At 35.6% G+C, this 15341-nt stretch overlaps 2 protein-coding genes across 2 annotated transcripts in view; one reads left to right on the forward strand and one right to left on the reverse strand.

The window, feature by feature from the left end:
- Window positions 1-404, reverse strand: part of LOC123556945 (uncharacterized) — a 38268-nt gene extending 37864 nt beyond the window's left edge. Inside the window, exon 1 of the mRNA XM_053544553.1 lies at window positions 281-404. Coding sequence (XP_053400528.1) covers window positions 281-398 — 118 coding nt within the window. The 5' untranslated portion in view covers window positions 399-404. The remainder of the gene's footprint in view (window positions 1-280) is intronic.
- A 1522-nt stretch (window positions 405-1926) lies between these two features.
- On the forward strand, window positions 1927-14887 carry LOC123558914 (zinc finger protein 862-like). Its single transcript, XM_053544554.1, has 3 exons — window positions 1927-2070; window positions 2772-2988; window positions 13641-14887. Exons 1-3 carry the CDS (start codon window positions 1927-1929, stop codon window positions 14885-14887), a joined length of 1608 nt encoding a protein of 535 aa, XP_053400529.1.
- The last annotated feature ends 454 nt before the right edge of the window (window positions 14888-15341 follow it).

Consider the following 15341-nt stretch of genomic DNA (forward strand, 5'->3'; position numbering starts at 1 on the left):
GCCTTCCGTCCGTAAGTTTCTGTAATAATGAAATAAAATACTCATAAATTTGCCTTGATTAAGATGACGGTATCACCATTCATTCGTAATTATATTAGCCTACCGTCCGTAAGTTTCCGGTGGTTTCCGTACAATCGGAATCGGCTATTTCCGTGGTTTGGTCCGGGCCGGGCCGGGCCGGGTTTTATTAATAACCATCTACTTTTCGTACCAGATTCTTTGCATTCAACAGTTCAAATCTAATTCATTCAGGGAAAAACACTTGTGCAGGACGACTAACCCTTTTCCAAAGATATTTTGCCTGAGTTTGCACTGAGAGAGTGCACAAATCCATCAATATTGGTTCCATCTTCCAGCAATATTTTAACACGTCTTCCTATCGCACCTTCGAGCTCCATTTTGGATGTGCCTGATTCTACATCTTCGAAATTCGTCGATATTAATCGAATTAATGGGCTTAAGTGCGAAAATAAGGTTATTTTCGCGAAATGAGATTTTTTACGAAAATGAGATTTTTTACGAAAATTAGCCATATTTTTTTTTGTTTTATATCTAATTTAAATGTATTTTATATCATTATATAGATACGATCAATAGACACTTATAAACCAAAAATGATTTTACACCAATAATTAGGAAATAAACAGCGTTTTTAAATAACATGCGTCAAAATCGGTAACGAAAATAATTTTTTATACAAGACACAAGGTACAAATTTTATTTAAAGTCGGTGTTACATAATAGAGACAACATTAGCCACAAAACCTAGCTATTTACCGACATAAAATAACAAAAGTATATTTAATAACATAATAAAAGTGTAGACCTATTAAATAGAGTAACAGCATTAGCACATCACAGTTCATCTACGTTGTACTGTCAAACAACCAGTTCTGAATACAACTGGGAGGCGCTTGTCCAGTGTTGGCATTAAAGCGGGAAATACTCGTATTTTCCGGAACGGCGGGAAATACAGGGAATTCCCGGGAAATACTGGGAAATATGGGGTATCAAGGTTTAAAAAGTATACAATGCAGATCTTGTTAAATATATGTAACATTTTAAAGCTTTTATACCATCACATGCAGTTATTATCACATTCTCACATTAAATGATCAGAGATTAGAGATGTTTTGGCAACTTTTTGACCACTCAATTACAGTGTATTATTGTCTGAAGCATTATTAGTCTGACATGTAGGCTGATAATTAATCTTGTTTACAATCAAACCATTTTCACTCAATTTCAAGTTCAACATGATTTGTAATCATAATACAAACTGTTTCACATTTATAACAGTTACATGTTAGTAATAAGAATGAAGCCAAACAATCCTTGTTTGAATTTTTATGAGTTCTTTGAAGATGGGTAAAAAAATTGTTAAATACAAAGACTGTAAGACCATTGTCAGTGGCAAGAGTGGACGCCTAAGAGCACATACAAAAATGTCTAGGAACAGTTGCAGAGTGTGTTAGATCCAGTCAGCCATCGGAAGATCCATGTACACCAACAAGGAAGAGACATTTCTCTGAAATAGCTGACTCTTCAAAAACTAGTACAACATGTAAGCTGTTTTTAACATTAAAACAAAATGTCTTATTTTCTATTAGCATATTCAGTACTGTAATGTTTTTGACAGAATTATAATAGGTCATTGTTCACAATATATACACTGATCAAAATGATTGTCTCAACAAAAATGAAAACAGTTCTCTTTTTGTGTTTATATCAGATGACGTCCAAGATGTGACACAATCACCATCCACTCCAAAGAAAGCAAGGCGTCAACGAAATTTGAGTGGATTTGGAGTGTCCACTGATCCTTCTACCCGGGATAAACTTTAAAAGCAAATAGCAGAACTATTTTATGCATGTAATCTGCCATTTAATATAGCAGAAAACCCTGTATGGAAAGAAACCATTGAAATGTTACGCCCTGGGTATTGTTCACCAAATCGTAAAGACATCGGAGGATATCTTCTGGATGACATACATGAACAGTTGACAAAAAATATGAAAAGTGAACTTGAGGGCAAAGATGTTGAACTCATGCAAGATGGCTGGAGTGATGTACACCTATTATTGCAACAAGCATTCACACACAAAATAAATCATTCTTCTTGTCAGCTCTGTGTGTTGGGGGGGGGGGGTGCGTGCGTGCGTGTGTATGTGTGTTCGGGTTTAACGTCTTTTTCAACAATTTTTCAGTCAGTCATATAAACGACGGTGTCTACTTGTAGCAGTGAGCACAATGCCCAACCCTATTAAACAGGCACAAGAAAACTACAAGTTTACATTTACTGGTATTGTTACAGACAATGAAAAACATGGATGTGGTGAAACAGAATTTGAAATCAGCAGATCCTTACTTGATTGTGTATGGCTGTTCTGCTCATTGGTTAAATTAACTTGGACAGGACAGCTGCCCAATGCAAGTGATAAACCAGGTTGTGGAAATAAATAAATACTTTCGCAACCATCATATACCAGGTGCTCTGCTTTCAGAAACCCCAAGTCCAGTCAATAAAATCTGAAAAGTAGATCCCTCGGAAGCACAGAGAACAAGCCACAATTATCTGCAGAAACACAGTGGAACAGCAATTTGGCATGCATTAAGACATACCTAAGAAACAGACCTTATATGATGCTCATTGTTGCCCAAAATGAAGATCTAATTGACATTCATATACGCAATCTCATCCACAATGTTGAGTCATTTAATAAGGCCAAACATTTGAAAGACTAACTGCAGCCAATTGCAAATGCTTTAGACAAATTCCAGTCTGACATCAACAATTGCAGATGCCTGTGATGTATGGCTTGATCTGCTTGTGCATGAGGATCTGCAGTCATATGAAAATAAGGTGAAAAAGAGGTTTGATCAGGTCATGACAGGCAAGCACTTTCTGGCAAATATGCTGCACCCAGTGTACCGTGGGGAAAAACTATCCAAGAAACACACTGAAATTGCCCAGGAAATGCTTCTTAGTATTAACATTAAACTTGTACCTGAATTGCTTATGTTTTTGTCAAAAGCAGTGAATTGCCGAAGGCTTTAACCCATGAAAACACTATTAAGAATACCGACCCAGCAGTATGGAGGGCATCAGTTGAGCGTTGTAAAGTATTCAGTACTAAGTTGTATGAGCTGGTATTAGTATTTTGCTACAAACTTCTTAGGGGCATGGAAGAAATAGATTGGTAACATAAGACATAAATGTGAGGTGCACATAAATAAAATATATGACCTATATGTTTGTGTATTTACTGTTTAACAATGTATTTATTGTTGAACATGTTTGTGTACTGCCATTGATTTTTGCTTACAGTTATTAAATTCAGTTTAAATAAATAAAATTTTCATATATAGGGCAAAGAAATAACGTTTAATACATCATATTTGGAGTATTTCCAAGTATTTCCCACTTTAACCAATTTTTGGAGTATTTTCCAGTACGGGAATTCCCGCCCGCGGGAAATTCCGGCCAACCCTGCGCTTGTTTGGGACAGACTGTTAAAAGATGAGCAAGCTCATTAGGTGCAAAGTTAAAAAAAACTACAATTACTAAGATTAAAAACATAGATATAGATTAGAAGGTTACAGTTGCCAGCCTCTCAGTGAATAGAATCAAACTGGGCTGGGCTGTATGTGTAGGGGAAGACAATTCCAGGAACAATTCGTTCCTGGAATTGTCTTCCCCTACACATACAGGAGTTACAATGGTATTGTGTATCCAGTAATTCAGGTTTCTTGCAGGTGTGAACTGCAATAACACTGTACTTTTTTTTTAAATATAATAAGAGAATTTTTGACGCGGCATTGTTCAAGGGATTGCCAGTTGATTAACAGCATTCGGGAGACACCGCTTGTTTGACCATAGTTGTTGCACTTCGCAATCTGACTGGTAATCGTTGTAAATGAATCTTAAAGCTGTGGGTTTCGTTTTGGGGAGGCTGCGTTTTTGGTACGTGGAATTCCCTGTTTGATATTTATCTTTGTTTTTTAAAGCTATTTTCTGTATGGTTTCTATCTTGTTGTTGTTGTTATTTACTTCCCCACAGAAATGCCATGTTAATGGACAGAAGTTGAAGTCTGATAGAATGAAAGAATAATATATATTTAGTTTTCACAGTTTACATAAATGCCTACCAATACGTTTTAAAACATTTATTTGTCTGGAGGCTTTCTTAAAATATATGAAATATGAGTTTCAAAATTTAACCTAAAAAAATAGTAACACCTAGCAGATTTCTTTCCTCGTCACAGTTTATTTTAATACCAGACAAACCAAAAGCAATATTATATTTTTTAGTTTTACGCCTTATAGCGACTGCCTGAAATTTGTCTTGATTGGCTTTGCATTAAATTATCTGAAAACCATTTGCTCAAAGATATGCTGTCACATTCTAAGGTAGACTTAACTGTGTCTAGATCATGATTTGCAAAGGATAATGTATTATCATCAGCATAATTGTATAGATGGCTATTTTGAACAAAGTGAAATATGTCATTAAGGAAAATGTTAAAAAGCACAGGGCCTAATATTGAGCCTTGAGGAACCCGTTTATAAATTTCTTGGAAATCACTTTTGAATTGACTTAATTTAATACACTGTTTTACTTTCACTTAAGTAACTGACAATCAACTTCAAAGAATTTTCAGATGCACCATAACTTTTTAATTTGAGAGTGAGTAAGTCGTGTGGCAAACAACTGAACGCTTTAGAAAGGTCAATTAAAACTGAAGCTATATATTTATTTCCATCTAATGCCTGTTTCCAGTCCTCAATTAGTCTAAGTAGGGTTGTCTGACAGCCGTAAACTGATCTAAATGCTGACAGATATGTATTAAAATGTTGGTAAAAAAACTAGGTTAATTGCGTTGTTATCGCTCTTTCAAATATTTTAGAGAAAGCAGGTAATATACTGACAGGGCGGTAATTTCCCTAATCTACTGTACTCTTTTTCTTATTATTTTTATGTAAAGGTGTTACTTGCGCTATTTTCAAATTTTCACATGTATTGTGTTTTTTGGCGACGCCGTATAAATTCGTTTTCGTTACCTATGCCACGTGACTTCAGTTTGCAAATCAAACTACTTGATAACGCACTATAGATAATTTATCAAAATGGAAGATTTATGCAACACTCTGCCTGATTGGACGAGAGTGTCAATTTCTTTCACTCTGTTGATTGTGCTACGCTGAGTGAAATGTAGACAAAGCGTTTATCCAAAACGACGCTGTTCACAGTTTTAAAGCTAACTTTGGCTCAGTCTATTTAGCAAGAATATTGATATATCTCAAAATGATAAGTAAGTTTAATAAATATGATAGAAACCTGTTCAAATACCAACATATATCAAATTAAAGAAAAAGCTGAATACGGTCTCCGTATCACATGAATAAGGGTGTGATAAGAGTGTCTTATGTAGAGAAGTGCTTTTTAAAAGATTTTCCTTGTTACAATTGTCGTCTGTATATGAAAAGGTTTCTTGCTTTTGTGACTTATTCAGATTGCATATTAAAATGAGTACTTGTTTGCTTTGATATATTTGTTATAAATTATTTAACTGATTTATCATATATGAATATTGTTCTTTAGTATGGTATGCAAATATTGAACTCAGTTGCAATCTGTTTTATTATATATATGCTATATAATGACTGAATCTCATTGCACTGAGATGAAGGTACGCTGCATACAGTTTAACTATGTGATGACTACGGTATGAAACAGAAATATTGAAATAATTACAATTGTATGTTTTGCTTGACCTTCACTTTTTTATAGGTGTGACGTCATTGTCCAAAGATTCATGAATAGCGAATATGCATTTGTTAAAGCGGGATCAGTTGGCCTATTTTAGAAATAAATAAAAATAATAAATAAAAAAATCCTTTAATTGATTTTTTTCTCATGTATTCTAATCAAACTTGATTTGTAGCATCTTTATCAGGCCCGCAGCCAACTTTGTTCAGCTGGGACATTTAATCCCTTTTAGGGGCTGCTACAGCTAAAACTAGAAATGCCTTTATACAGCGTCTCATGAACAGCTTGGTGGATCTTTATCATACTTGGTCTGGAGCATCATTATAAGGTCCTCTTCCAAATTTATTTATATAGGAACTTGGGCCCTGTTAGGGACCACTATAGCTAAAAGTAGATATGCCTTTCTTCGCATTCATGTCCAGAAATGAGACCGTGTTTTGAAGAGTATTGTTCCTTGATTATTAAGCCAGCATGGTTAACTTTGATTGTTTCCCTTTATACCATCTTAACGCGAGTATCGATTTTTGTTAATCTCTCTTATCTTGATAATCTTGACTTTACACTGGTTTTGTTAATTAGGGGTATTGTGACGACATTGTGAAACTTTTTACACAAGCGGAATTTATATCTTGCCCGAGGCTATTTGCAGTATATTCTTCTAATTAGTTATTTTGAATGATAATCGGGTTTTTTGTTTCAAAATTGAGAGCCGGGAAGGATATTCCAATTACTAGCGTAACTTTTAGATATGTATTTAATCTTTTGATTATATCTTTTAAGGGCAAAAATATATGCGAATCATCAATTAAAAGTTAATGAATTAAAAAATGATTTTTAAATTTAAATATTTTTATTCAAACATGAAATTTAAAATAACAATTTTAATTTAATTTGACAAAGACGGAATTAGATCGACGTACATGTTTATTATCTGATATACATAACATTGTTATTTCTATAAACTGGTGATTTTGAATAATAATCTGGTATTTGTTTAAAAGTTGTCAGGAAGCAGGTTATTCCCATTACTCAGCGTATTTTCAAATATGTATTTAAAGGCACTGACCTCCAGATTTTGCTAAAATAATCTTTCTCTCAAATTGAAGTTTGTTAATACCAGAAAATGAGTTTTTGTTTCTAAAATATTTCATCGAAACAAACAGCGCTATAGCGGAATAAGTGAATTATGACTTCAAAATAAAGATTTTTCATAATCGAGACAGTTTACCTTAAGTAATACGTTACAATCGCTTTTCGATTTTTATCATAAAAAGTAGTAAAACAGCAAATTCTCATGTATTTCCGTAACATATAATTTCCAGTAATTAAGTTTTAAAGCCTTCTTAAGAATTATAGCATTTATTTCCAGATATCTATAAAAGTATTTTTTCTTGTTGTCGAACGATCTGGAGGCCGGTCCTTTTCATTTTTATAATATTTTTTGAGGGCGAAATATATATGTATTTCGGTTGAACCACTAAAATGTAATGGATTTTTATCAAACTCGATGTGTAACAATATCGTAAGGTCTCCTGCTATTTTGTTACAAATGGGGATAGGGACCAATTTAGCTAAAAATATAAACACATTTAATGACCTCTTCTCATGAACCGCTTCATGAATCTTCATCAAACTACCGCTGTAGTTATTCGTCTAAGGATAAACGAAACAAAATTGCAGCCCTACGAAACCTTTGCAAAAAATTAAAAGAGAACCATTTAAATTGTTAAAGTGCGGTGTTTAGTTTTGCAATTTGAAAAATGTTAGATGAAAGATAAATGTTAGATGAAAAATTCATAAACTTCTTTCCTTATTACAATTCGCCGACTATCATTTTAAAGATATTTCTTGTTTCCAATATCTTGAGCGACATTTACAAAGAATTGATTAAAATTTAACATATTTTTTGTTGATCTGTAATTATCTTCCCTTCCTCATACAAAATAGTATCTTTTTCAGTTGTGTTTTAATGTGCGAAAATAAGCTAAAATCTATATATTTTATTTTTTATATTTTTAAAACTATATGTTTGCACATAGTTATACATTGTATACGAACTATAATTGATTTTGTACAAATAGTAACGAAATGAACAGCATATATTTTTGATGTGTGCGTCAAAATCGCTAACGAAAATAACCTTAAGTGTGAAAATAAGCCATATGTTGTCTAATTTTCTATTGTTTTTTTTTCACGCTGAAGGTGTCTTTAGCACAGTTCTCAATCCAGCAGTTGAAACAACTGTGTTTTGATAAGATCTACCTTTATCAGATAAGAATTTCATTTCACGTTTTTCACGTTGTACCTGTGAGGCAGCTGATCAACGATCAATATCTATGAAATGGTGCGCAAGTTATTGTCAAGTTTATAATTACCAGTACCTCGTATTACGCGACACCGTTCAATCTGTCCCCTTAAAATAATATCATAAAGTATTCGGGCAAGTTTTTGAGTTTTCACTGAGTGGCGTGTTTTAGCACGTGATTGGCACTTTCGCTGTTGTTGTTAGTCCATTTGGTGGGATTTGTCCTTGTTGCGCTGGTTCAATTACGTGCATTTGCAGAGGAGACAGAAGTTTTGACTCCCAGTAAACTTTAAATGTTTTTTTCGCATTCTCTCATTCGCCGGCACTTTTCATTTTTTATTTTGCCTGAACAGTTAACATTGTGGTTGAAAGTATCTATATCTTTTGCATCAACTATTCCGTTTGCCCCAAATATATCGTTCAGTATCTCTTGTATGTCTTTAATGTGAAATCCCACTTGAACTTCCATACGAGGGCGGTTAAAAAATAACGTAGACAATTGGTGTCAGAAGACGCATATTGTGTAAGAAGCAATGTGAAATATTATTGTGATTTGCAACCTTTCTCTTATTTGGTCATACATTTCTTGCAACATTTTACTGATAGGCGAAGCGCGTGGAACGTTTTAATTACCATAGCTGCGCATTACCGGCGCAGTCGCGTTTTCATCTGTCATGATTTGAATTTTAACGCTAATATTCGCACTGATAGAGCACTTATTCGCCAGAAAATACGTCAAAGTGCAGCAACACGTCAGGGCGACATGCACCAAGAATATAGCATCATTCGGACGTAGGAGGCGAAAGTAAACAACATTTAAACTCAGTGAGTATCACAGTTTATAATGCATGTTATGTCGTCACCGACTCGCATAGATACTCAGGCAGTTTTTTTTTTTGGTTTAACGTCGCACCGACACAATTATAGGTCATATGGCGACTTTCCAGCTTTGATGGTGAAGGAAGACCCCAGGTGCCCCTCCATGCATTAATTCATCACGAGCGGGCACCTGGGTAGAACCACGGATCTTCCGTAAGCCAGCTGGATGGCTTCCTCACATGCAGATTTAAACGCCCGCCCCAAGTGAGACTCGAACCCACATCGATGAAGGGCAAGTGATTTGAAGTCAGCGACCTTAACCACTCGGCCACGGAGGCCCCTCAGGCAGTTGTTTAGTTAGTTATGTAGAAATTTTGGCGAAAAGCATCTGAAATTTATAAACTAATGAAGCAGACGCCACAACAATGTTCCATCATCTGTGTCTTGATTTTCAAGTGGAACAAACGATTCGCAAATGTCCCATACTTGCTTAAAGACAGTGGAGGTAAAGGGAGAAAACAAAAACAAATGTGTGATTCCGCGTTAACGTCAATGTATGACGCCTTGGGGTGCTAGGGGGCGTGGGCAGTGTTGCATTTTCCATTACTGCTCATGAACGGACTCAATCAAACCAAGTCTGCAATTTTCACTGTTTGCCTTGTTCTCGGTGCTTCCGAGGGATCTACTTTCCAGATTTTATTTACTTCACAACAGCGGGTGTTCAGTGCTGTGTGGCGGCCGTAAAAAGCCGCCCCGACTTCATCTCAGTGTTGTTATATTTTCTGGTCCTTCGGGATTATTGATTTCAACTCATTTAGATTTGAAGATTGAATACTGCTTAAGGCGGTGCTAGGGGGCGTGGGCAGTGTTGCATTTTCCTTTACTGCTCATGAACGGACTCAATCAAACCGAGTCTGCAATTTTCACTGTTTGCCTTGTTCTCGGTGCTTCCGAGGGATATACTTTCCAGATTTTATTGGATAAAGATCAAGTACTGTGAAATCATAAATATTCATGGGGGACTTATTTTTGTGGATTTCGTGGTTGAGTCAATCCACGAAATTTAATCCCAACGAACAGGTAAAATTCCCATTCATTTTATGTTCAAAAGTTGAAATCCACGAATTCATATCCCCACGAAATTGCCGTTTAGACCAAAACCACGAAATTTCATGTCCACGAAATTTAATGATTTCACAGTACTCACTTTTAGCACCGTGTTTGAGATGCTTGTCATAAGTGTTCATACTTTTCAGTATTCTAACCAAACAACTCATTATGACTTAGGTGTTGTTCATCAAAATTAATAAAAGAAATTTACAAATATTGAATAATGCAAACCTAATGAAGGCATCGCGATGAAGGCACGATGACGTTAAAATATGATCACCGTGCGCCTGGACCGTGTAAGTGACTGTATTCGAAGTGGCGTAACTCCTGACTGTATGACCAGAAGCAGTTCAAATTTGCAGTGCAGTGAGTAGAAAGATTAGGAATCACGAAGGTATATTTTTTGTTTTGTTTCATTAAAGTAAATAAAAGCTGGAGAAGAAGTCTTCGTTATTTTTTAACAACCCTCGTATATCTATTCGCGTTCTGTTTTAAATGCCATGTACAGACGACATGAGTCCATCGAAGCAGAGCCGAATACTCCTACAGTCAACATTGAAATTTCACCACCAGTTTAATTATCTGCAATTTGATGCATGAAGTGCGAGAAAGTTTTTGTTATTGAGCTAGTTGGATAAAGGTTGGTCCGAAACATATCGGGTGTGTTTCAATTTCCGAATTTCGTTTTATAACAGACTGGTCTTTACAAACAGTTGGTGTCACATGAAAGTCCCCAAAGTTATGTATACCGAGCATACTTCCCTCTTCTTTACAAAAGAATCGTTTTATGTCCTTAATTTGCTGTTCCGTAGATATTGTTATAGCCGGATACTGTATTCACACTTTTGACAAAGTCGTGAGTCTTAGTCATCTTCTCAACACTAATTATGTTATCGGCAACGTTGTTCGAAGATTCAAGCGGTGGGCGATTTCTTTATTTATAGAATGCTTTAAGTTTTTTAGCATCTTCTCATTTAGTTGTTTTCTGTTTCACTCTGAAATTCAATGTTCATTTGCTTTTCCACCACTTTCAACGGGTTTTCCCAGAGCTTTCCTTTAAGATTGTCCCGAACTAACTGTTTAAATAAAGTGTTCTTATCTGCATTGATAACACGGCCGTTAAACTGACGCTGAGGAAATGTTCCAATATATTCTATGACTGCCAAATCTGTTGGAAGATACATGTTCGTCGGACATTTCTCCAGCCATGAAACTCTTCTTTTAAGTTGTTCTTTTCTAGCAGGAGAGGCTTTTAATGTCTGGTGCAGTCGACGGATTTCTCAAACAGTTGCTAGATCTAGTTGTGGTTCTACTGGTATAAACTCCCTCTTTTTGTTGATTTGTTTAGCTGTGCAAAACACACCATTTCTCTTTATTACGGACACCAGCTTTCCATCCAGATCGACATAGTTTGTTGGCGGAGATGTGGCGTTCTTTCAGGCACCACAATCATCCCAGTAGTTAGAGCGCTTGCCTTCCTGTCCTTTTTCAATGTTATCATTATTGTTCAACACACAATAGTAGCCGTCTTTTCTACCCGTTGGAATTTCATCTAACATGATGTAGTGGCGTTTAAGAGTTTGTATGGTTTCAGTAACAGCCATAAATTTATCACCTTGTGGACCCGGGTTGAACTCTACCTCTTACCCTAAATTGTTGTCCAGGACACTGTCGTCAGGTGACCGATTATGGTGTTCAGTCTGAATGGGTGTGTCATTGAGCTCATTGGTTGATACAATTTCATCGGAATCACTGTCTGCGGTGTTCGTAACATTATTATTCACTGGTGACATTGTTTAAAACTGAAACTGAAACTGAATAATTTGATTAAACGCCTATTTTTATACAATGATATATTCAATGGTGTTGTACATAATAATAATAATAATAATAATAATAATAATAATAATAATAGTGAATATAACAATATTAATGATAACAATAATAATAATAATAATAAAAGCATTATTGTAACAAACAGTCATGACCACACCCCTCCCAATGAGGTCATTTTACCTCTATTGCGAATACCAGTGCTTAAAGCATCACATGGTACGCCCAGAGGAGCTACATACAGAGGTTTAAACCCCCCGGTTAATGGAGCCATCATATACTATTTAAGAAAGAAATACTACACACTACCCTACCCATAGAGCCTTACCAACAAGTGCATTTAATTAAACAAACCTTAGAAATATAAATGTTGAAATGTAAAACCTTTTACAAAAATTTAAGAACTATAACCTGCTGTTTTTGCATAATAAACAGTTATCACAAAATTTAAAACAATGCCGCGAAATCTCTGAAATACAGTGTCTTAAGAGTTTTTTGAATGTAGCAAGTGATTTACTTTTGCGTAGTTCTAACAGCAGTTCATTTCAAAGTTTTGGACCAATAGTACAGAAACTTCTATCATGAATGTTTTGCACTAGAACGTTGTTTCTGTGATATCCACCAAGTTCTGAATTTCTCTCTCTTCACTAATGATGGACAAATTCTGTAACCTTTTTTTTTGGAGAGTGTGACACTTTTTGTGGAGACTGGGATTTGATCTGGGCTATGCTTTCCTGTACGTTGTAGTCAACATTATCCTTGTAGACAGGTTGATCTAAGTCCGAAAAATGTTCAAATCTGTTTGGTGACGCAAACACTGATTTTGTGGTATCATTTCTTGAATTTGCGGCTGTAGTTTCGCTTTCATTATGTTCAATCAGTTGTTTTCTAGTGGCATCAACCAGTGGCACGAAATGATTTGGAAACCCATTTCTCTTGTTGCTCTAATTGTTCGTTAAATGATTACTATCTGGTTGAGAAATGCTTGTCTTCATGATTGTGATGTGCCTGTTCTCCGGTTGTTCAGAGCTTGAATGGCTATGTGTTTACAGCCGTTAATTGATGGGTACACGCACTCACCTGGTAGATTCAGGAGATTATATTCGCCAAACAGAAGAATAAGATCCTTGTTTTGCACAATCAACACAATCCTTGTCATAATCTGGAGATATTAATTCTAACCTGGGATACAATTTATTTCGCCTGATCCTCTCGCCATTTATGACCATTTCTACACAATACCGATACCATAACTCTACACTCATAAGTTCATTTCCAACCAAACAATTTGATACTGCGTTAAACAAGCACTCACCATCTGAAAATCGAAACCTAGTTCTGAATGCAAATCTGTTACGAAACAACGAAACTTCAATGAAAAATGGTTACGTGAATTTCCTTGGTTGGAGTTTAAATCAGACTCAAAAAAATGTACTGCACTTACTGTCGTGCGGCCAAGAATAGTAATATCTTTGCTAAAGATGGTGCAGGTTCGTATTTTTTTTTTTTTTTTTTTTTTTTTTTTTTACATATACATATACTTTACTGTGCTTTTTGGAAGACCAAGAAAAGTGTTTGTTGGCGTCCACAATAACAATCAGTTTAGTATTTCATATTTGTGAAATTTTTGCAAGTGGTTATAATTGTTATATTATTTCCATTAATAGCAAAAAAAAAAAAATCATACATATACATTTTAATAACATTATTATTTAGTAACCTTGTTGTTAATTAATTTCAATGATGTTTTTTTTTGTCCATTTATCTGGTATTATAAATAGAAATTTCTTTCTGTTCTTAGGAAATCTTCAACACTCAACCTTGACCAAGCATAATGACACAAAAGAACATAAAGATGCAGTAGAAGCCCATCAAATGAGAAAACAACTTTACAGTGTTGAAGACACTATCACAGTCAGTGACAACGAAGAACTTAAAGTTTCAGAGGCAGACAAACATTTGTTCAGGACTGTATACTTTGCTGCAAAGGAAAATCAACCAAATTCATCAGTGAACAAACTGTTGGAATTACTTAAAGCAAGTGGGGTTCAAATAAACTATCAGGATTTAACAAGTGATACCATTCTAGACATTCAAAAAAGCCTCTTGTTTGTTTTAGATGAAGCAATGAAGGATGAACTGAAAGAAGCAAAATACTATGGATTAATTCTGGATGAAAGTACTGATCTGTCTGTGCACAAAAAACTTGTAGTTTATATACGTTATGTGTGTCCCTCGGATATGAAAGTGAAGTCACAACTTGTTGGGGATATTCGGATCCCAGATGGAACAGCTGACACTCTTGTGTGTGAAGTGCGGAAATTATTGCAAACTCTTGGACTGAAAACTGTTAACTTGGTTGGATTAGGGAGTGATGGTGCCTCAGTGATGTTTGGAAGAAAAGGGGGTGTAGGTGTTAAATTACAAGAGGACTCACCGATGATGACCCATGTTCATTGTGTTGCCCACAGACTGGCATTGGCTTGCTCTGATGCTACCAAAGCAATCCCCTACTTGAAAAATTACAAAAATATACTTAAGAATCTGTACACCCATGTGAATGGTTCAGGGATAAGGACATACAAATTAGAGGAGATGCAGAGTGTGATGGAAGAACCAAATCTAAAACTGAAAGACCCCATTAACATTCGCTGGCTGGCCATGGAGAATGCTGTTAGGACTGTTCATAAGTGCTATGGTTCAATAGTTACATATCTCCAGTCAAACGAGGGAAAAAACACAGTTGGTGATGTGATCGCAGAGGGATTGTTGAGGGAAGTTTTACATTATAAGTTTCCAGCATTCACAGCTATATTGGCCGATGCGTTACAGGTTCTTGGCGTATTGTCAAAGCAACTCCAAGCTGAGTCATTGGATTTAAGCCAGTTCACACCAATGAAGGATTCCGCAGTAGGTAAATTAAATGGACCTAAGACTGTGAATGGAGAATGTATGAAAGAGTTTGAGTCTCAGATCAGCACAAATGGAAATAAGGTTTACTACAAGGGTATCCAGCTGACTCATAGCAATGAAAAAAAGCAGTGTTGAAAAAATGAAAAAAGATTACATTGACTGTGTAAGTGATTGTATTGAAGAACGGATGACAACTAACACCCCAGTGCTTGAGGCTTTCAGTGTTCTTGAACCCATCACCAATGAACTGTTGTCTGCTTCTGAAACTGAGGAACATCTGAAATGTCTGGCCATGAAATACAACATTGATTTAAATGAACTGAAACTTGAATATGCAGGTGTCAAGTGTCTCCTCCAAGGTGCCTACAAGAAAAAGAACTTTATGGACTTCTGTAGAATAATGATGAAGTGCCATGTAACTGACTATCCAATCATTAGTAAACTTTGTAACATGTCCCTTTGTATTCCTGTAACAAGTGTATCTTGTGAAAGAGGTTTCAGTTTGCAGAACAGAATTAAAGTAAAATCCAGAACTTCCCTTGCCCCTGAAAATTTAGAGACTCTTATGAAACTGTCATGTGGTCCTACT

The sequence above is a fragment of the Mercenaria mercenaria genome, chromosome 5 (genome assembly GCF_021730395.1).
Source record: "Mercenaria mercenaria strain notata chromosome 5, MADL_Memer_1, whole genome shotgun sequence".
Classification (NCBI taxonomy): domain Eukaryota; kingdom Metazoa; phylum Mollusca; class Bivalvia; order Venerida; family Veneridae; genus Mercenaria; species Mercenaria mercenaria.

Bases quoted from the DNA above. Each gene is read 5' to 3' on its own strand.
- LOC123558914 (XM_053544554.1), top strand. From the start codon at position 1,927: ATGTTACGCCCTGGGTATTGTTCACCAAATCGTAAAGACATCGGAGGA. The intron at 2,071-2,771 runs GTACACCTATTA...CAAATGCTTTAG, and splicing joins TGCAAGATGGCTGGAGTGAT to ACAAATTCCAGTCTGACATC. The intron at 2,989-13,640 runs GTATTAACATTA...TTCTGTTCTTAG, and splicing joins TGCCCAGGAAATGCTTCTTA to GAAATCTTCAACACTCAACC.